This window comes from Geotrypetes seraphini, chromosome 7 (genome assembly GCF_902459505.1).
Source record: "Geotrypetes seraphini chromosome 7, aGeoSer1.1, whole genome shotgun sequence".
In the NCBI taxonomy this organism is placed as follows: Eukaryota; Metazoa; Chordata; class Amphibia; order Gymnophiona; family Dermophiidae; genus Geotrypetes; species Geotrypetes seraphini.
The window spans coordinates 157,900,101-157,921,862 of record NC_047090.1 but is presented as its reverse complement, the minus strand read 5'-3'; the positions used below and the strand labels follow the sequence as shown (position 1 = coordinate 157,921,862).

At 47.5% G+C, this 21,762-nt stretch overlaps 1 protein-coding gene across 7 annotated transcripts in view; it reads left to right on the top strand.

The window, feature by feature from the left end:
* Positions 1–21,762, top strand: part of KLC1 (kinesin light chain 1) — a 185,773-nt gene that overhangs the window by 31,408 nt on the left and 132,603 nt on the right. For 6 of the 7 annotated variants that reach the window (XM_033950973.1, XM_033950976.1, XM_033950971.1 and 3 more), the window contains exons 2-3: positions 7,666–7,741; positions 7,855–8,116. In XM_033950973.1, coding sequence (XP_033806864.1) covers positions 7,856–8,116 — 261 coding nt within the window. In that variant the 5' untranslated portion in view covers positions 7,666–7,741; position 7,855. The remainder of the gene's footprint in view (positions 1–7,665; positions 7,742–7,854; positions 8,117–21,762) is intronic. The other variant, XM_033950972.1, reaches the window with a different exon arrangement.

The following is a 21,762-nucleotide window of genomic DNA, read 5'->3' as shown; positions in this document are numbered from 1 at the left end:
GTCTAATTCTTCAGTCTGGGATCTTGTAGGGCAGGGCTGCCCAAGTCCGGTCCTCAAGATCTACTGGCAGGCCAGGTTTTCTGGATATCCACAGTGAATATGCATGAGAGAGATTTGCCTGCACTGCCTTCTTGGTATGCAAATTTCTCTCATGCATGTTCATTGTAGATATCCAGAAAACCTGGCCTGCCAGTAGATCTTGAGGACCGGACTTGGGCAGCCCTGTTGTAGGGGTACTTGGGACCTCCAGTGCAAGGCTTTTCTGATTTTTTTCAACCTTTTGTGGAAAGCTTACTTAACGGGCCTATGAATGTGCCAGCTCCACATCTGAGAGTGGGTGAGGGAGAATCCATGTCCCAAGCAGGCATCTCCACCTCATACCATGCCAACTCCTAGTATCGGTGACCCTTCGGACTAGAACTGGGATAACTGGAAGTCTTTCCATGCCCTTATTATCACATGGTTCCTCTGTGTCTGAGGATGATTTGGTATCCTTTTGGGGTATGAAGGTCATGAGGTAGGGGGCGGCTGTGGATCACGGTGATGATCCCTCAGTGTGTTGTCTTTTCATAAGAATATAAGAATTGCCATACTGGGACATACCAAAGGTCAATCAAGCCCAGAATCCTGTTTCCAACAGTGGCCAACCCAGGTCCCAGGTCCCAAGTAGCAAAAAAGATTCTATGCTTTTCCTAGGAATAAGACTTCTTTTTTAGGAAATTATCCAAACCTTTTTTTTTTTTTTTAACCCTGCTAAGCTAACTGATTTCACCACATTCTCCCAAAACAAAATTTGAGAGTTTAATTACATATTGTGTGAAGAAATATTTTCTCCAGTTTGTTTTAAATCTACTACTTAACATGTCCCCTGGTCCTAGTATTCACATCTACCCTTTCCACACCATTCATTATTTTATAGACCTCTGTCATATCACCCCTGAGCCATCTCTTCTCTAAGCTGAAGAGCCCTAACCGCTTTAGCCTCCCATAGGAAAGTGGATCCATCCCCTTTATCATTTTTGTTGCCCTTCTCTGTACCTTTTCTAATTCTGCTATATCTTTTTTTGATATGGTGACCAGAACTGCACACAGTATTTGAGGTGCGGCCGTACCATAGAGTAATACAAGGGCATTATAACATTTTCATCTTTGTTTTCCATTGCTTTCTTGATAATTCCTAACATTCTATTTGCTTGCTTAGCAGCCATCACACATTGAGCTGAGGGTTTCAACGTATCCTCAACAATGCCATCTAGATCCTTTTCTTGGACGGTGACTCCTAACACAGAACCCAGCATCACATAGCTATAGTTCGAATTCCTCTTTTCCACATGCTTCACTTTGCACTTGCTCACATTAAATATCGTGTACCATTTTCACGCCCAGTCTTCCAGTCTCACAAGGTCCTCTTGCAATTTTTCACAATCCTCTTGTGATTTTAACAACTTTGTCATCAGCAAATTTAATTATCTCACTAGTTATTCTCATCTCTAGATCATTGATATAAATATGTAAAAAAGCAGCGATCCCAGCAGAGACCCCTGGGAAACCCCACTATTTACCCTTCTCCATTGAGAATATTGACCATTTAAACCAACCCTCTGTTTTCTGTCTTTCAACCAGTTCTAAATCCATTAAAGGACATTAGAAAGTAATTTCCTCAGAAGTCTTTCATGAGGTATTGGCAAATACTTTTTGAAAATCCAGATACACAATATCAAAAGTTTCACCTTTTATCCACATTGTTCATTCGCCCCTTTAAAGAAATGTAGTAGATTGGTAAGGCAAGATATCCCTTGACTAAAACAATGTTGGCTTTCTCTCATTAATACATGCTTATGTATATGTTCTGTTATTTTGTTCTTTTATAATAGTCTCTACCATTTTGCCTGGCACTGATGTCGGACTCACCAGTCTATAATTTCCCAGATCACCTCTGGAACCCTTTTTAAAAATCGATGTCATGTTGGCCACCCTCTAGTCTCCTGGTACTATGTTGATTTTTTTTAAAAATTACATTGCTACACGCTGAGATCCTTTTTTATTTTTTTCCTCTCCTAAATGCTAATTCCTTATGTGGAACCTAGCAACATACCAGTCCGCATTTAAATTTCATCTGCCACTTGGATTCAGTCTTGCATCTGCTTGTGATTAACAACATTAAATTCTGTATCATCTATAAATTTGATTACCTTGTTCCTGTTTCCAGATCATTTACAAATGTTAAGCACTGCTGCCATTACAGATCCCCGACTAACATAAGCTGACATAGTAAAGGAATTGATTTTACAGGAAAATCACCATTTTTTCCCCTTTGCTAAGATTGAAAATACAGTGGTGCCTCACACAACGAACTTAATTGGTTCCAGGAGCAAGTTTGTTATGCGAAAAGTTCGTTATGTGAAACGCGTTTTCCCATAACAATACATGTTAAAAAAAATAATTCGTTCTGTAGCATAAAATATGCTAAGATGACATAAAAAAAGATAAATTTATTCCTGCTATGTGTGACTGTGGTATTCTGTTAGCATGATATTTCTGTGTAGCATTCTATAATAATTTGGCTTATTCAATTTTCTTGATAGTAGAGGGGATATATGTGAAGGGGAGGGGAGACAGGGGTTTTGTTGATCCTTGCTGTGTATTATAATCACCCCCCACATACTCCCCAGTACCTTTTTAATCATCCCCCCTCGGTACCTTTTTTAATTCCTCCCATCTTTCCCAGCCAGTGGCGTACAGGCCAGAAGCGCAGAGATCAGGAGCAATTCCTCTGCACGCCTGTGTGGGCCCATGCCGATCTCCGAATGGCTGCAGTTAGTTCTTGTGAGTCTCGCGAGAGCTGACTGCAGCCATTCAGAGATCAGCGCAGGCCCAGGCAGTAGCACAGAAGGCTTGCTCTTGATCTCTGCGCTTCTGGCTGGGAAATTTGCTAGACCACCAGTTACGAGTGAGCGGGTGAGATTAAAGTTGCAGCAGTGGTGGCTTTTTAAAAAAAATATGTGGCGGCGGGGGGAGGTTTAAAAATATGCGGTGGCGGCAGAGGCTTAAAAATATGCAGCAGCGGTGGCAGGGGGGTTTAAAATATGGGAGCCAGGCGGAGAGAGGGCAGTTAAGCGCAGTGCCTGCGCGGAAGGATGCAGCTCGGGCGACTTCGTTGTGTGAAACGAAGTTCGTTGTGGGAAGCAAGACCTGAAGTTCGTTGTGCGCAGCGTTCGCTGTGCGAGGCGTCCGTTATGCGAGGCACCACTGTAATGGCGATCTTTTGATTACAAGCTGCAAAATTCATTATAGAGAATGGCATGGGGACAAATTTGTCCCATCCCCGTGGGATCTCAATACCCCATCCCATTCCTGCAAGCTCTGCCTTAACCATACAAACTTCAAACACTTATGATTTTAAAGTGTTCGAGGCTTGTGCAGATGAGGACGGGGACAAAGCTCGTGGGGGAAGGGATGGGAGTAGAGAGATCCCGCAGGGATGGGAATATTTGTCCCATGTCATTGTCTATGTTGTGGTTCTTTTAATTCCTGTAGAGAGAATTTTGAAAATGCCTTTTAAAACTTTTGGCCAGTAGTTTTCTCTTCCTCTGGACTTGCTGCACTGTGGTTTTCTTCCTCCAGTCTTGGTCCTGTTATTGCAACAGTCCAGTCTTAAGCCAGATTCTCCAGAACTCAGCTAAGATGGGCCTTAAGTCTGGGCTCTCTATGTGCTGCTATTGTATTATGGATGAGACTCCCTTCTTCAAGATTGTAGCTGTTGTATACTGGGCTGCATTTAGCTCTGTATGCAAAGGTCTAGCCAGAGAACCCACTTGATCTGTGTAGTTAGTAGCCCTTGCCAATGGGCCAGATCCTTTGAGCTCCTTAGTGAGGGGACACCAACCTTATTGAATCCAAATAATGGCATTACTATACTTATTCGTGTGGTATTCCACCAAGACCTGTAAAGCATGAAGATAGCACAGGGGCAAGTTTATTTCTTGATATACTGCTTGTGAGTGAACTGTCTGTGCAGTTTACAAATAGCATAGTGCCACTCTCAACGTTCTCTGGGCTAGATGCACAAAACATGGTCGCTAAGGGCAAACTTATTTTTTTTGGGGGCTGATTCTGAAACGGCGACTGATGTTCCAACAAGTTTGCATGTAAATGATTTTTGTAGAGGTTCGCTATAATCCCGTCCGATCGGTTGATGTGAGAGCGACTTTGACACATGTGCAGAGCCGGTTTGGGGAACCCTCAAAGCATCCTCCTGCCACTTAGCTGTTGAGGCATTATTTTTTTTTTTCAATGGCACAGATGTGCATATGTCACACATGCACAATATCTGTCCCCATTAAAAAAACAAAACAAAAAAACTGCAATCTTATCCCCCCCCTCGATGATGGTTTCCACCACCGACGAACCCCGGAACAAAAATGGAGGCAGGAAGGATACCCACTCAGTTCTACTGCTGCAAACTCTCCCTCTGCTGAACTAACCCCCACGAACCGACCAATCTCCTCCACTTCCCCACTTTACCAAAAATCGGCATGAGAGCTGCCCATTCTCTCCTGCCACCGGATGCCCCTCCGGCCCTCCATACCTCTAATTTACAATGAAAACAGAAGGGACTCCAAAATTGCGGGCCTTTCCCTTTCCGGTGTGTGCTGGGATGCATGGGGAGGGGCCTATGGCCCTGATTGGCTCAGAGGTCTAATACCCCTCCCAGGTATGGGGAAGATTTGGGGGGCATGGTTTGGGGCATTCGGTGGCAGGAGGGAGTGGGCATACTTTTGGTGGGCATCCCTACTGCTGAAGTGTGGGGAGGGTGGTTCCGCAGAGGGGGTGGTTCAGCTGGCACGGGGGGAGGGTTTCATGGCGGTAAGAGGGAGTGGGCAACCCTCCTGTCATTGGGGGTGGGGGCTGTTCATTTTTTTTTTTTTTTAATGGGCCAGATATTTTTGTATGTGTTATACACATACATCTGTGATCCGTTTCTGGCATGCAACGTTAGACCATTGGTCGGATGGCTGATTTGAATATTTATTACCTCGTTTTAAAAATAATGAGGTCATTTGCATTTCAGAATCAGAGACTATACAACCACACGTAAAATCACATGGTGGGCTCTTTTGAGAATCGGGTCGGCAAATTCTGTCTGTTGCTAAACCAGTCAAACTGGTTTAGCGACCATCGGTACATGATTGGAGAGTTTTGTGCATCTAGCCCTCTGGAGTGTCAAATACTATGTGCTTTGTCCTATGTCTGACCATGCCATTCTTTCTCATACAGTGTTCACCATCTCTGTTCTACTATACTATAAACTGTATGCCACACAGTGTTGGCTGCTCCATGTTTTCCATGCTAAGTTTTATCATGCACACTGGCCTTACCATTTTTGTCTCATCATATCATACTAGGTTGCTGTGCTATGTTGTTGCCGTACTATGTTTGCCATGCTATGTTTCATCATACTGTGTTTTATCATGTTTTCCAGTGCAATAGGTGAGACATTCTAGACCAGTGTTCTTCAACCTTTTTACACCTATGGACCGGGAGAAATAAAAGAATTACTTTGTGGACCGGCATCGGTCCGCAGTCTGGCGGTTGAAGAACACTGGGCTAAGTCATGGGCCAAACCCTGCCCATCTCTACCCAATCTCCACCTCAGACTCTGCCCCCACGGAGAAGATTTGCAGGGCAGCAATGTGGTCAACTTTGCACATATTTGCTAAATTTTACTGAGTAGATATGACCCTTTGGGACTGCTTTTGTACTAGAACCTATTGCACTGGAAAAAAGGTTGTTCTTACGTTGATAATCTTTTCCAGTAGATAGGTGAGACATTCTAGACTCCCGCCCTGTCCTTCCTGCACCTGCCTAATGTCTCATTCTGTTTATGCTTCTCCACATTGATGCCAGTCAGCCCTTCGGGGGTTTTGAAGAATTCTGTATATATATATGTTGGATGTGCATGCAGGGGTTTTTTCCTGAGCTCATTTGATGCCTTCTAACTGTTTCAGTTTGAGTTTACAAGTTGAACAGCACAGTTTCTGGGAATTTTCCCTTTGCTGTTTCTATTTCACATTGAATATAGAAGCTCTCGGTACATGGGTACTAACTGTAGGTGGTGCTATAGCTCCCAGTGAAGTACAGGAGGGTCACAGAAAAAATACAGGCTGGATTTCTTCCTCATATGGTTTGCGGTCATTGGGATACAACCCACTTGTTTAGAATGTCTCACCTATCTACTGGAAAAAATATTATCAAGGTAAGAACTTAATCTCTCTTAACCATGCTTTAATTAGTTTATATAGAGGTAACCCTTCCCCCCAAAAAAAGAGGAAAAAAAGTTGACTCTAATATAAACCGGGGTGGGGTGTTGGTTAATATTCAAGTCCCTTGCCATGTCCTGCCAGGCTCTGCACTGTGTTCTCTCTCCCTCCCTGCTCTGCATCCAGCCCCCCTCACTCCCCTGTCATTCTCTGCACCCTGTTCCCCACTCCCTCCTGATGCCTTGTAGGCCTCCACTGGGCCTGCCATAAGTCCTGGTGGTCCAGCGTTGGGAACCCTCCCATCCATGGCAGGAGTGACCTTCCTTCACACCTGCCCATGCAGAGCCACTAGCTGATTGGCCGCTGTGAGTTCATGGCAACTAATCGGCTACTGGCTCTGCACGGGCAGGAGTGAAGGAAGGTTGCTCCTGTCCGTGCAGAGCCACAAACTGAGACTGAGGGTTCAGACTCACATTGTTCCTTATGACCCTAGACAAGTCAGTCGGCCTTCCATTGCCCCAGGTATATTAGATTGTGAGCCTGCCAGGACAGACAGGGAAAAATGCTTGACTACCTGAATTAAATCCATGTAAATCGTTCTGAAAAATGAATGAATAAATTTAGAATCTTCTGCCCTTCCTTAATTCTGTTTTGGAAAGATTCAAAAGACATTTTCTAGTTCTGCATCCAATATATTTGCAATGTATGGGTATTAAGAATTAGGAAAGAAACTACAGTCCTCAAATATAGATAGTAGCTACAATCTTAGAATTGATAAGGCAGAGATCATAATCGGGCCTCCCTGGGTATATGGAGATAAAAAGCTGCTTAATTTAAATCTTAATTGGGAGGGGTATGATCATAATTAAAGGTATAAATAAATAAATATAGTAAAAGTTCAAGGAACTGTTTGCTAGCAAGTAAGGAAAACCTAGAGGAAATCAGAGCCAATAAATGGACAGTTGAATGTTTTTGAGTAGTTTTAGAAGTTCCTTTAAATAGTAATTGTTTGTCTTCTATAATAAAATACAGCAATTTTGCCCATTTTCCTTTTGTGATACTACTACTCATAGATAAAAAACATTTGAAATTCTAGTCTGTGAAATTCTAGTCTGTGGTTTCTATCAATATAGAAATCTGTGTTTCCTGAAGTGTCTATACTGCACTATGTTTCTATAAAACCTTTTTTGTATTTTATTTGTATACCATTTATGTATCCTAAGGCAAGGGTTCCCAACCTGGGTGCCCTCACCCCAGGGGTGTGACAGTGACTTGTGTCTCTTAGTGACAAATCACAAGTCGTCACTCAGCCAGCTGCCAGTGTGTCTTGAACAGTGGTAGTAGGTGGTTGTGATATTACTTTTGTAGGGGGTGCAAATATTAATCAAACACTTTTTTTTTCTAGGGGTGTGGATTATAGAAAAGGTTGGGAACTACTGTCCTAAGGGGATCCTAAGCAGTTTACATTGAATAGTGATCAGGTATATTCCTAAGTATTTTCTCTATCTATTCCAGTGGTCTCACAATCTTTTAAACTTGTGACATTACTGTGGCTCTTTAATGGCTTGATGGATCTGCTCTTGCTGTATTTCAGAATGTATGACAACATGTCCACAATGGTGTACCTGAAGGAAGACAAGTTGGAGAAGCTTACCCAAGATGAAATTATTTCTAAAACAAAGCAAGTGATTCAGGGATTGGAGGCACTGAAGAATGAGCACAACTCCATCTTACAGAGCTTACTAGAGACACTCAAATGTTTAAAGAAAGATGATGAAACAAATCTGGTGGAAGAGAAATCCAACATGATCCGCAAGTCTTTGGAAATGCTGGAACTTGGACTTAGTGAAGCACAGGTAGGTACCACTGCATGAACCAGTGCTCTTATCCGCCCCCCTTGCAAACAAGTGTCAGAAATCTCCTAAAACTATACACTCTTCCCTCAATATTCGCATGGGTTAGGGGAAGAGCCGGCCCGCGAATATTTTTCTGAATAACTTTTGGGCTGACTCTGACCCACCCCGCCACCCTTCCACCTTCCCCCCAGCATCCCGGACCTTACCTGGTTGTCTAGCAGTCTTTCAGGGCAGGAGCGAACTCACGGCAACCATTTTGGATGAGTGATCTGCACGGGGTAGGAGCGTAGGAAGATCGCTCCTGCCCTGAAAGACCGCTAGACCACCAGGTAAGTTCCAGGGAGGTCCGGGAGACGGGAGGGAGGTGGGGGTGATTCTGGTTTTAGGAAATCGTGAATAATCAAAATCGCGAGTCCTAAAACAGTGAATTGGGAAGGGGAAGTGTAGTGCCCGAAGCAATGTCCTAGTTGTTTCACCCTAGTTTCTATCTGGGTAGGAAAGATGCTAGTTATTAAGTAATGCTGCTAAAATGTTTTTTGTCTGTTGAATTTGTTTCCTGCCTCCTTTTCTTATCCCTTAGGCTGTGTCTAGGCCTGTTTTGGGTTCACACCATTAGAATAGAACGAAAAGGAAGTTACACGTAATGAACCCATTTATGTACATCTAGAATTCAGAATACTTTTTTCTAGTGTGATGTGGTCTAGTAGCCCTGAACCATAGGGTTATGAATCTGAACCTGCAAGTTGCTTGCAGAATGCTGTCAATCTGCTCTGTGGTTTTATTATTTTTGAGTATTTTTCCTAGTGTTCGTTTTGGAGACTCACTGCCCAGAATTCCCACATGTTGGGACCTCTGGGAGAAGACACAGACTCGTGTTCTGGAAGTATGCTTCTAGCAGGATCAACCTTTGGAGACACCTGTCTAGTTGGCCTGCATTGGTATTTTTTTGGAGCTCAGGGCCATCCCCTGCATAGCTGCTCACATCCCTGATTTATCACGAGTTTGAGTGCAAGCTGTTTGGCTCCTTCCCTGCTTGGTCAGGATTAATAGTGGGCTGGCTGTGTGGTCTTCTCCCCTTTGCGCCATGAAGTTTTCCGGGGGTTGAGGCTCAGTTTGACAGCCAGAAGACTAAGTTTGTCAGGCAGCGTTCTTCTCCATTAGTCCTAGCTGCACTCCTAAGCTAAAGCAGGCAGGCTCATGGCACAGTGAGTAAGGCTATTATATCTTATTGGGAAAATCGGGGGGTGGGGGGTTTGGTTGTCCCCAAAAGTGAAATTTGAAGGTTTCTGGAGCCAGAGCCAAAGTTCCCCACCTCTAAAACACCTTTCCTTGCATTTTTTTGTGCTTCAGGGGAGTCCCCACGGGTTATTTTTGGTGCAATTTTGCTGGCAGCATCTATCTTGATTTTTAAACGATTTTTTTTTTTTCTAAAGCTGCCTTCTGCCTCAAAACCCCTCAATTTTACTTAAAATCGATAGGGATGGGACTCTTCAGGCCTTCCTACCCGTATCGTGCTAGGTTCGTGCTGGATGGTCTACTTGAACTCCCGAGGGTCCTCAGCATCTGCGTTCAACAAGACTTGAGGTGGTGGCTCAGGGCTTCTCGCCTCGGCAGGTGCCCCAACCAGATGAGGCCACAAACTTGGACCAGGATGTTCAGTCTGACATAGACTGGGAGAATGTAAAGTCTGTTTCCATGCCATTATTATTTCAGGATGCAGTTTCTCTGGCAGAGTCTGGTTCTCTGCATAGTACAGTGGTTAAGAAGTGGTAGTGGTCCAGGACCAAGGGGGAAGATCCACAGTGCACCAGCTGTTTGAAGCCTCTGCATTTTTGGGCATTATGTCTACCTCTCTATGAGAACTGAAGCTGGAAGCTTTTCCAGCCTCCCCCCCTCCCCGTGCTTTCCCTCACATGAATTGCCAGAGGTGTCCCTGCAAGTGGCTAAGACTATGTCCAAGTTTTAACCTATGGTTCTGGATTTCCACCAGCTGTTTGTTCAGCCGAAGGTGGATTATGCTGCTGGTGCAGGTCACCAAACAAACCTCCTTGCCTAGTGAAGAAGCTATGAAGTTAAATGATACACAGGAGTGTAAAGTGGTTGTCCTTTGATACAATTTGAAGCTTTGGCCCTAGGGATTAAAACAGCAGCCTCAACTTCCTTTGTGGGACGTGCTTGCCACACCTGACTGGCTCAAGTCCTTACCTCAGATGGACCTGACCCCCAAATGTTCCTATCTGGGGTGAATTATATCAGGCAATTTATATGACATCAGTTATGAGCACAGTGTCTGCCTATGCCATCTTTGCCCAGAGGATGATCTGGATCAGATAGTGGGCAGGAGATTCAGCCCCTAAAGCCACACTAAGCAGTCTTCCTTTTCAGGGGAAGATGCTGTTTGGTAAGAGTGTGGATTAGAGAGTTGCGCGGGGACAGAAATCCCACCCATCCCCGCGAGGAATTCCTCCGTCCCCGCCCATCCCAAGAAACTTCAGAAATAGTTATTTCATTTAATTATGCTACTGAATTAAAGGCTCTGGTAGAGACCCATTTACAAATAAGCAAAGACACTTTGTTAATTTGGAAATATTAATTGGGAAGAATACATACTTTGTAAATAAATTTCTACCAGTTGGCCTACCCTTTTGCCAAGCTTGGCAGGCAGCAGTAGCATCCTTGAGTCACAGATGCTGGCACCTCAGTGGCTCATGGATGTTGCCAGCGACTGCTGTGCTTGGTGGAGGGGAGTTCTGGCCATCTCTGTAGGTGATGCTTGGGGATCCCCACCAGTCACAGCAAGGGTCAGCAAGTACTTCAACACTGTAGAAATAAAACCAGAAATGCATTTCCTTTTCTTTTGAACACAACACAAATTCATCTGCTATAAACATTTTCCAAAGCTAACATATTTTAGTCAATAAATTCTGTTTTTTACCTTTGTCTGGAGACTTATTTTTCCATAAAGTTGGTCCCAGTTTCTTTTTTCCGCTTTCCCATCTTCTGTAAATTCTTCTGTTGCTGTCCATTGGTTCCTCCTACCATGGTCCAGCATTTATCCCTTTCTCATCTTTCGCCCCTGCCCACCAGCCCCATGCCCAACATTTCTCCTATCACCCCTCTCCAGCACCATGCCACATCTCTCCCTCCATTCCTTTCACCACTATGTCCAACATTCCTCCCTCTTGCATCCATTTCAATCTGTCCCATTGTTCTCTTTCCACTATATTTCTCCTATCTGTACCTCACTCCCTCCCTATGACCAAAAATTCAACTTTTTTCCATCCCCCGTGTACACAACCATATTTCCTTCTCACTGACACACCCATGCCTAATTCTCCCTTTCTGTTTCCTCCCCCACCTCAGCATCTCTTTCCCTCCCTTCCTCTCTCCCAAGTTCAAGCCTTCTGTGTCCAAAAACGCATTCCCTCCCCACCTCAGCATCTCTTTCCCCTCCCTTCCTCCATCCTCTCTCCCAAGTTCATGCCTTGTGTCCAAAAACGCATTCCCTTCCCCCTTTTGTGTTCCACGTTTGCCTCTAATGTTCGACCTCCTTCTGTCCCTCATTTGCTTCCCACGTTCGACCCTTTCTGTGTCCTGCATTTGCCTCCCACGTTCATGTCCAGCCCTCATCTGCCAGCAACTTTCTCATCCAAATGGAGCTTTGGGAGGTAGCTGGAGCCGTGAGGCTTGTCTTCTATTTCCTGCCTGCCCTGCAGCAGCACACATAGCCGACCGGAAGTCTTCCCCGATGTCAGCGCTGACGTCGGAGGGAGGGAGGGCTCTGCTTAAGCCCTCCCTCCAATGTCAGCGTTGATATCGGGGAAGACTTCCGGTCGGCTATGTGTGCTGCTTTAGGGCAGGTAGGAAAAGAAGATGAGCCTTGCGGCTCGAGTTGCATCGATCCCCGTGACCTGAGGGGGCATCCCCACGGAATCCCCACGACCCGAAGGGAGAACCCACGGGTCCCGCGGGATTCCCGTCGTCCCCGTTCAGCTATCTAGTGTGGATGACCTGATGACCAGTGTTACGGGCTGTTGCCCTAAGGCCTTGCCATACAGCAGACCATGGATGGTTTAGGGTTCAGAACTTGGGAATTTTTGAGGCTCTTGAAGGTCCCGTCCTTATGCTGGAGGCCAAATGACACAGAGGTCCTTTTAGGGGTCAATGCAGAGGTTTAGCGGGGACAGTAGACAGCAAGCCTCTGGCTCTTGTTCCTCTCCAGCCTCCAAGAAAGCACAATGATGCCTGACAGGCCTGGTTGGCATGGCTCGTCTTTGGATGTAGAATGCAGCTCTGACAGCCTGGTTGGCACGGCTCCATCTCTGGATGTAGAGTGAATTGGACTGCCTCTTTCTTTTTTTTTTCCCCACTGTTTCATCTCCTGATATTGATCGCAGCTTTGGCTGCTTGTTTGGCTCTGCTCCATCCCTGACTGTAGAACATGGACTTAGCTGTCTGGTTGGTACTACCTCATCCCCAGATGTAGGATACCAGATCCGGTTGCCTTTTGCTACTTCTTCCCCAGATGTTTGTGACTACAACTGCCGTTTGGGCACATCTCCATCTCTTGATGTTGGGTGTGTCTCTAGCTCCCAGTTCGGACATGGTTTCATCTCAGAAGGTAGCACAAGGCCTCAGCTTCCTGTTTGGCACTACTATTTCTCTGGTGGTAGGGCATGGTTTGCAAAGCTGGTTGACACACCTCCATGTCTGGATGTTGAGCACTGCACCTTCATTGGTTGGTGAATGAGGATCCATCTGCTAGTGGCTCCTCTGCTGCTTGCCATATGCCACTCCATCGCTGTAGGTCAGGTGCTGATCCATGGCTTGGGGCCATAGGTGGCTCTGTCTTGGTACAGCTTGCTTGCTGGATGTTGAATGCTGCTCTATTTCGGTCTGCTGGGCATACCTGGTTCAATGCTTCACCCAAATTGACTTTGACCATCTCTCATCTCTCAGATGCATGCTCTCCGCTAGTGGTCAAGTATATAACCTGGGCACAGTTCCATCCCTTGGGCATCTTCTCTAATGTCTGCCTAGGATGTGGATAATACTCGTTCTTCCATCACAGGGCGATCTCTGTGGTTTCTTGGGTGTCCTGACGGCTCGAGAGATGTTTTGTTACCACCAAGCATTCGCAGACTTGCCTTCATGGTTTCCTTTGTTGCTTTGGTTGGTGCAGCTCTTGATCTTGAAGAGGAATGGCACTATTACTATGGTCCTTCCTTCAGTTTCTTGGGGAATTTGGATTAGTATCTCCTTTTTGCTGTTGTCCTGTTTACTGTCCTGTCCTACTGAGGACTTCTTTGCTACATCCCACTCATTTCTAGATTGTTTCATACTGTACAATTTTCTTTCCTTTAGTCAACAGCAGATGAATCCAGAGCCCTGCCCTTTTGTTTCTTCTTTACTCTGGATAATTTGGCCATATGGTTTACTTGATGTGGGCCTGGTTGATAGGTATGTGGTGTGACTGTGTTAGGCGTCCTTGGCCAATAGGCCTGTTTGGCCTACTACTCTGTTATGAGAAATACTGGATTACCAGTGAATATCATCTTATATATGACAGAGAGCACCAAACTGAGTTGTATTTTTTTTTTAGGGACCTTTAAAATTGAATTGCCATAAAAATGTTTCATCTATTTTTTGAAATTACAGTAGTAGGTGACTGAAAACTGGATGACTTTTGTTTCTGTTTGAGAGGCATCTATAGTCCTCAATATGTACTGTATATACTTGTCTATAAATCAGTTTTGTTGATAAGTTAAGGACAGTTTTAGAACTTAAAATGGCCAGAAATATTGTAGTCATCTGTAAGTCTCACATTACTCCCCATCTCTCTCTTTCTGCTCTCCAGCATCTCCCCTGCCTTTCCTAAACTCAGTTATGTGTCCCATAGCCCACATCTTTACAAATTTCAACAGTTAGCCATAAGGAAACGGCTAAGTCATCAGATTTCAGTATGTGAGAATTATATTTTTATCCTTCACTGATAAGGTTTTTCAGTCTAAACTTTAGTAAGTTCACTAATTCAAAATTATATTTTCACAAATCACTCACCCTTCCTATCCAAGAAGAATATTATGATTTGGGTTTAATTAATAAATTTTATTTTAGGGCGGGGAGGGTGGACTCCTTTTGCCTTTTTTGATTTAAAGTCAATTTCACTTACCAACTTTTTAAACATGTCTCTGCTAAACTTCTTCTTTGGCCGATGGCTCAAGCAGTAGGTTCAATCAAATGGCTTTTAGTTGTAACTCTCTCCAGGTTACCTGGTGATATGTAGATATCCCAGAAGGCATGCCCTCCTCTCAGTGTACTTGATCAGAACAGACTTTCAATTAGCCAAAATATTTTACAGATTTTAAACAAATTGCTACTATTTTATTTTTATTACTTGCTAGTCTCACTTGCCTCCTTCCAAACTTCTTACCTCTCTCCCCCTTTACAAAACTGTGCAAGAAGTTTTTAGTGCTGGCCGGCTCTCTGAATGCTCTGTGCTGCTCCAATGGTCATAGAGTTGTTCCCTGAATTGAGTTCTTCCCACACTAGGGGCATATATAGCACTGGTTGTTTCCTCTCAAGTAATCAGCACAGTGCAGTTTTCCATAAAACTAACAATACACTTTCTCCTCCGTATTTACAATTTCCGTATCTACGGTTTTGATTATTTGAGATTTTCTGCCAAAAATCATTTTCATTTTTCTGGCTATTTTAAGCCCTGTGAGCCCCCCCCCCCCCTAAACCTTACCTGGTGGTCTAGCGGATTTTCGGGCAGAAGCGATCTTCCCACACTCCTGCCCCGTGCAGATCGCTCACAGGAAATTGCTGCATTGAGCTCCCGATGTAATCTCGAGATTACAATGGGAGCTCAAGGCAGCCAATTCCTGTGAGTGAAGGAAGATCGCTCCTGCCCAAAAACCCGCTAGACCACCAGGTAAGGCTTAAGGGGGGCTCACAGGGCTTAAAATAGCCAGGGGAAATGGCGGTTAGGGGCAGAACTGGCCCGAATATTATTCGTTTTTTTAATATTCGTGGGCTGGCTCTGCCCCTAACCACCGCAAATACGGAGGGGGAAGTGTAATAAGAGTTATGGTACTAATTTGAATGACCTATAGATGGCCCAGGTTTATTGATGGTATTTTGAAGTCAAACTTTCTCAACTTACAGACAAGTATGTTTAAATCATAATTTTATTGAGCAATTCAAAAAGGCACCAATAACTCATAAGTAGCAAAGATTTATTTCTAAAATTTCTTAACTGCCTATAAGCGGTTTACAGCATAAAACATTCATAATGATTCAAAGAGAAACATATAACAATACTTTCAGGACATACATTTAACCCACTAAAAATAGGGAATTACAGTAGGATTACATATCATCAATCGTTAATGAATCAAGAGCATTATTCATAGTTCAGATTTTTCTTTACAAAGAGATGTCACAGAGACAAGATAAACAGGCAACAAATCACTCACAAGAAAAATTTTCCAGTTTGAACAAAACCTACCAACCCCCAAACCTTCCCCCCTCCCCTAGCCAAGCAAATATATAGTATGTTATTGGCTGTGCACTGGAGTTTTAGCTGAGATAAAGAAGTTAGCATACATAATAGTATATATGAGTATCTATAGTGTAAGAATTACTTCATGCAAATCAAATAGTCTGGGTATACTTTCATCAGGCCTATATTGTCAGGGATTTTGGCTTTAAACTAAAGAGCTGCACGGGGAAGGGGATTAAGGGAATGCTGTGCCAGATTCCTTCAGGTATGGAAGAAGATACACAGGAGTGGAAGAATTTGCTGTGGGATTCCCATGGGAGTGTAGTCAAAATGTAGCAACTCTAGAATGATGTTAGCAATGCAAAGAGAGGCAGCTGGAACACCAGTCTGAGGTTTGGAACATTCGTTGGCTGGAAAAAAACCCAAACAAACCCAGGTGGGGTTTGGAGTGAACTGAGGGCTGTGAGCAAGTAAATATTGTCAACTCCTGCTGGTACAGGTGGAGATGGAATTAGGTACAGGTGAGGATGGGTTAGATTCCATTGGGGATAGTGGTGATGGGTGAAATTTCTCTCTCCGTGCAACTCTACTATAAAACCAGATTGGGGGGGGAGGGGGTATATTTTCTCCCTACCTTCTTATAAAACAGCTGGATTATATTTTTCTTTGTGCAATGATACTAAAATTAAGATAGAAAAGGGCTTTTAGCCAAGGCAGCAATTTGATTGACTGACCACTCCCTGGAGCTTTTATATGTAATCGTGGTCACAGAATAGTTTTATTTAAAATTTGCTGACTTCAGTCAATAAAGGAGTTAGTGCATTTCAGCTCTCATGCTAAGTGAAGCTTAGCCTTTGGTGAATGTTTACATGAAAGGCACAGAAAATGTGGTGGTGGTGATGTGCTTGATATTGAAAAAGGTAAAAATATTAAGATGGGTAACAGGAGTTATCCCAGGACAAGCAGGCATGATATTCTCACATGTGGGTGACGTCATCTACGGAGCCCCGGCGCGGACAGCTTTTCAAGCAAACTTGATTGAAGTTTCAAGTTTGCACACTGCACCACGCATGTGCATGCCTTCTCGCCCACTAGAGGGCGCATCCCACCTCGTGGTCCTCAGTTCAAATTTTTCCGCGGAGCAAGAAAGCCCTGTGGATCTGAGCTCCAGTGTTTTTGCCTTCTAGCTGCCGCGTTTAGTTTGTTTTCCCTTCGAATTAGTTCGCGGTGCTGTTTTTCTTTTCGGTTCCTTTCAAAAAAAAAAAAAAAGTCTTTCGTTTTTCCTCGGACTCCGGGGGCTCCCGGAATCCGTGGCCGCGGGACGTCGGTACGTTCCCGGCCTTCTTCTTTTTCTTCGTGGATGTCCCGTCCTGTTACGGGATTCAAAAAGTGCAGCCGGTGTGAAAGGTTGCTTTCCATCACCGACCCTCACCGGTGGTGCATTGTCTGTCTTGGGCCCGAACATCCGACAGACTCGTGTGATCGCTGTGCTACCTTCCAAAACAGGGCCCTCCGTCGCCGTAAGGCAAGAATGGCCGAATTGTTCGCCGTCGACGCACCTAAGGCCTCGACGTCGGCTTCGGCCCCGGCCTTGACCTCGGCCTTGGTGTCCTCGGGGGCCTCGGCCTCGCCTCGGCCCTCTTCCTCGAAGGCGTCGTCAGTGAAGCAAGCTTCGGGTAAGTCCTCTGTTCCATCCCCTTCAGCAAAGAAGCCATCCTCGAGTCAGGCCAAGGCGGGTGGGTCGACCCCGGCCCCGCATCGGACCTCGACTCCGCACACCCCGAGGGAATACTCGAGACCGAGGTCGCCCTCCAGGGAGTGTGCCCCGGACTCGGAACTCCCCACCTTCGTGGGGATTCCGGCCTTCCAGGATCTCCTCCGAGCTCTGATCTCATCGGAGCTGTCGGGAGCCCTGGAAGTGTTGCAGCGTGCTGCGGTTCCGGCGGCCTCGACCTCGGCCGGGGCGCCTTCGGTCTCGGAGGCCCCGGCCTCGGCTCCCTCGGGAGCCCCGACCTCGGCGACCTCGGTCTCGGGTACGGTGGCCCCGTTCACCTCGGTCTCGGCCCCGCCCCGGACCTCGACCTCGGGGGAACCCCCTGAGCGGAGTGTAAGGCCCAAGGAAAAGTTGCGCAGAGTGCACCGTCTTTCCTCCTCTTCCTCCGGGTCTTCCAGACACGCCTCGCCCTCGACGCGACCTCGGACGGGGCGTCGATCGAGGAAGTCTAAGCGACCCCGAGGCTCGCCTCGGCGCGACCGCTCCTCGTCGTTCGGGGGCGAGGCGCTGCAGGTGTCGGAGTTGCGCCTCGACAACCCGAGGCTCCTCCGCTCACCTCATGGGAAGTCTTCCCGGGCCGCCTCGCCGAGGAAACGGGAGAGTGTCCCACGAACCCCTGGGTCCTCACCCAAGGGCTCTGCGAGGAGGATAACTTCCCCTTCCCCCTCGAGGGCCCTCGAGAGGGGATCCTGGGATTCGGGATCGGTTAGGGATCCTCATTATTCCCATGAGGCCTCCCCCCTCTCCTCGGTGGGGCGGTCGAGAACCCCGTCTCCCCAGGCTAGGCCGTCCTCATTTTCATCCTTCGTTCAGGACATGGCCCAAGCCCTGGGGATTGACCTGATGGTAGGCTCTCGGTATTCCAAAGAATTTTTGGAAGAACAGGACCTCCCCACTCTTCCTAGGGAGGTGCCTAGACTCCCTCTCAACAGTGTCCTTCTGCAAACCTGGCTGAATAACTTGTCAAACCCTCTTACAGTCACGTCTGTGCCTTCAAAAATGGAATCGAAGTATAGGACGATTCCCCCTAAAGGGTTCGATAAGGCGCAGCTCTCACACCAGTCTCTTCTGGTGGAGTCTGCTCTTAAAAAATCACAGCCCTCACGGGTTTCTGCGGCGGTTCCACCAGGCAGGGAGGGGCGGACCCTGGACAAGTTTGGCCGTCGCCTCTATTCAAATTCCCTGATGGCCACCAGGGTTCTAAATTACGCCTTCACCTTTTCCTCCTATTTGCGTGGTATGGTGAAGGACCTTCCTCAATATCGAAACTCGTTACCGGACTCCCAAAGAGCAGGATTCGATAAGTTTATGTCCAACCTGTCTCAATTGCGGTTGTACCTATTCCACGCAGTGTACGACGCCTTTGAGCTGGTTTCGAGGGTGTCGGCCCTCGCGGTGGCCATGCGCCGCTTGGCCTGGCTTCGCACCCTCGACATGGACCCAAACCTGCAGGAACGCCTGGCAGACTTGCCTTGTGTGGGGTCCGAGTTATTCGACGAGTCATTGGATGCAGCGACCAAACGCTTGTCGGAACAGGAGCGCTCTCTAGCATCCCTGGTCCGCCCCAAACCTAGGCCCCCGCCGCAGAAACCCTTTCGGCCTCCGCCGCGCCGATACCCTCAGAAGTCGACCCCGGCTTTCTCGAGACCGCCTCCGAGACGTCCGTCTCAGCGAGGCAGAGGGGGACAAACCCAAGCCCAGGCGCAGGGCCCTTCTAAGCCCGCGCCTTCCTTTTGACGGGCTGAGCGGACGGGGCGGGTTCCCCTCCGCACTTTCACAGGAACCCCTTCCTATCGGGGGCCGTCTTCGGTCCTTCCGGGAGGCATGGACCGGGATTACCTCAGACGCTTGGGTGCTCCGGATCGTCTCCGAGGGCTACTCGCTCAACTTTGTGTCCTCGCCGCCGGACAGTCCCCCAAGTTTAGTCCCCTGCAACCGTTCGCAGCTACCGACCCTTATAACCGAAGCCAAAGCCCTCTTGAAGCTTCGGGCGGTCGAGCCGGTCCCCAAGGAACAGTGGGGTACGGGGTTTTACTCCCGCTACTTTTTGGTCCCAAAAAAGACCGGGGACCTGCGCCCCATACTGGACCTCAGGAAGCTCAACAAATTCCTGGCCCGGGAGAAGTTTCGAATGCTATCTCTCCCGGTTTTGTACCCCCTCTTGGGGGAAGGGGACTGGATGTGCTCCCTCGACCTGAAGGAAGCATACACCCATGTTCCGGTGCACCCCGCCTGTCGAAGATTCTTACGATTCCAGGTGGGGGACCTCCACCTCCAGTACAGGGTACTGCCCTTCGGCCTGGCCACGTCCCCACGAGTATTCACGAAGTGCATGGTGGTGGTTGCAGCAGCCCTCAGGTCACGTGGACTCCATGTGTTCCCTTACCTGGACGATTGGCTCATCAAAGCCCCGACCAGGGAGGGGGTTATCTCAGCGACCCGACAGTCTATTGCCTTCCTGCAAACTCTCGGGTTCGAGATAAACTTTCCAAAGTCTCAGTTGAGGCCGTCGCAGTCTCTTCAATTCATAGGTGCGGTGCTGGACACGGTGCGCCTACGCTCCTACCTGCCGACCCAGCGTTTGGAAACCTTGGTACGGATGAGCCGCCAGGTCTCTCAACTATCGAGGGTGTCGGCCAAGCGCATGATGATGCTGCTGGGCCATATGGCCTCGACGGTACATGTCACGCCGTTTGCGAGGCTACATCTGAGGATCCCTCAGTGGACCCTCGCGTCCCAGTGGCGTCAGGAGTGCGACCCGGTGTCTCGCCTCATTTCGGTAACTCCGCCCTTGCGGAAATCGCTGCGTTGGTGGACAGACTCTTCAAATCTGTCCATGGGGCTATTGTTCCGCACTCCGCCTTTTCGCAAGGTCCTGACCACGGACTCCTCGGAGTACGCGTGGGGAGCCCATCTTGACGGTCTTCGCACGCAGGGCCTGTGGTCGACAGAAGACCGTCAGTGTCATATCAACGTGCTAGAGCTGCGAGCCATCTTCCTAGCACTTCGAGCCTTCGTTCACATATTGCAGGACCAGGTGGTCCTCGTCCGCACGGACAATCAGGTGGCAATGTATTATGTGAACAAGCAGGGAGGAACGGGGTCATGGCCCCTCTGCTCCGAAGCTCTTCGCCTCTGGGAGTGGGCGGCCTCCCGGAACATCTTCCTCCGGGCGGTCTACATCCAAGGAGAACGGAATTGCCTGGCGGACAAACTGAGTCGACTTCTGCAACCGCACGAGTGGACTCTACACTCAGCAGTTCTACGCGAGGTTTTCGCTCGCTGGGGAACGCCACAGGTGGATCTGTTTGCCTCTCCGGAGACACACAAACTACCACTATATTGTTCTCGGATGTACTCGCAGGACCGTCTGGAAGCGGATGCCTTCCTACTCGACTGGGAAGGGAGGTTCCTGTATGCATTCCCTCCGTTCCCTCTGATCATGCGAACGTTGGTACACCTAAAATCGTCCACGGCCACGATGATTCTCATAGCACCTCGGTGGCCGCGTCAGCACTGGTTCTCCCTGCTGCTCCAGCTCAGTGCCAGAGAGCCTCTTCCCCTGCCTGTCTCTCCTTCTCTGCTGTCTCAGAGTCAAGGATCCATGTTACATCCCAATCTGCAGTCATTGCACCTGACAGCCTGGTTTCTTGTTCCCTGACTCCTCCGGACCTGTCTCAATCGGTGAAGGAGGTGTTGGAAGCCTCCCGCAAGATCTCGACGAGGCTTTGCTATGCGCAGAAATGGACCAGGTTTTCCACCTGGTGCTCGTCTTTTCACCTGGATCCGGTATCAGTTCCGGTATCCTCGGTTTTAGAATATTTAATTCATTTGTCGCGCTCCGGCTTGAAAACCACTTCGGTGCGGGTTCATCTCAGTGCGATTTCTGCTTTCCACCAACCTCTGGAGGGACGCCCTCTGTCACTCCATCCCTTGGTGACACGCTTCATGAAAGGGCTACTCAGGGTTTGCCCCCCTCTTAAGCCTCCGTCTGTCGTGTGGAATTTGAATGTAGTTCTGGCTCAACTGATGAAACCCCCTTTTGAGCCACTCAACAAGTCCCTCTTGAAATTTCTGACTTGGAAGGCGGTGTTTCTAATTGCCCTCACCTCCGCCAGGCGGATTGGGGAGTTGCAAGCCTTGGTTGCGGACCCTCCTTTCACGGTCTTTCATCACGACAAGGTGGTTCTCCGCACCCATCCTAAGTTTTTACCTAAAGTTGTTTCGGACTTCCACCTCAATCAGTCCATTGTCCTTCCTGTGTTCTTCCCGAAGCCCCACTCCCATCCTGGCGAGACGGCGCTTCACACGCTTGACTGTAAGAGGGCGTTGGCATATTATCTTCAACGCACCAGGTCTCATCGG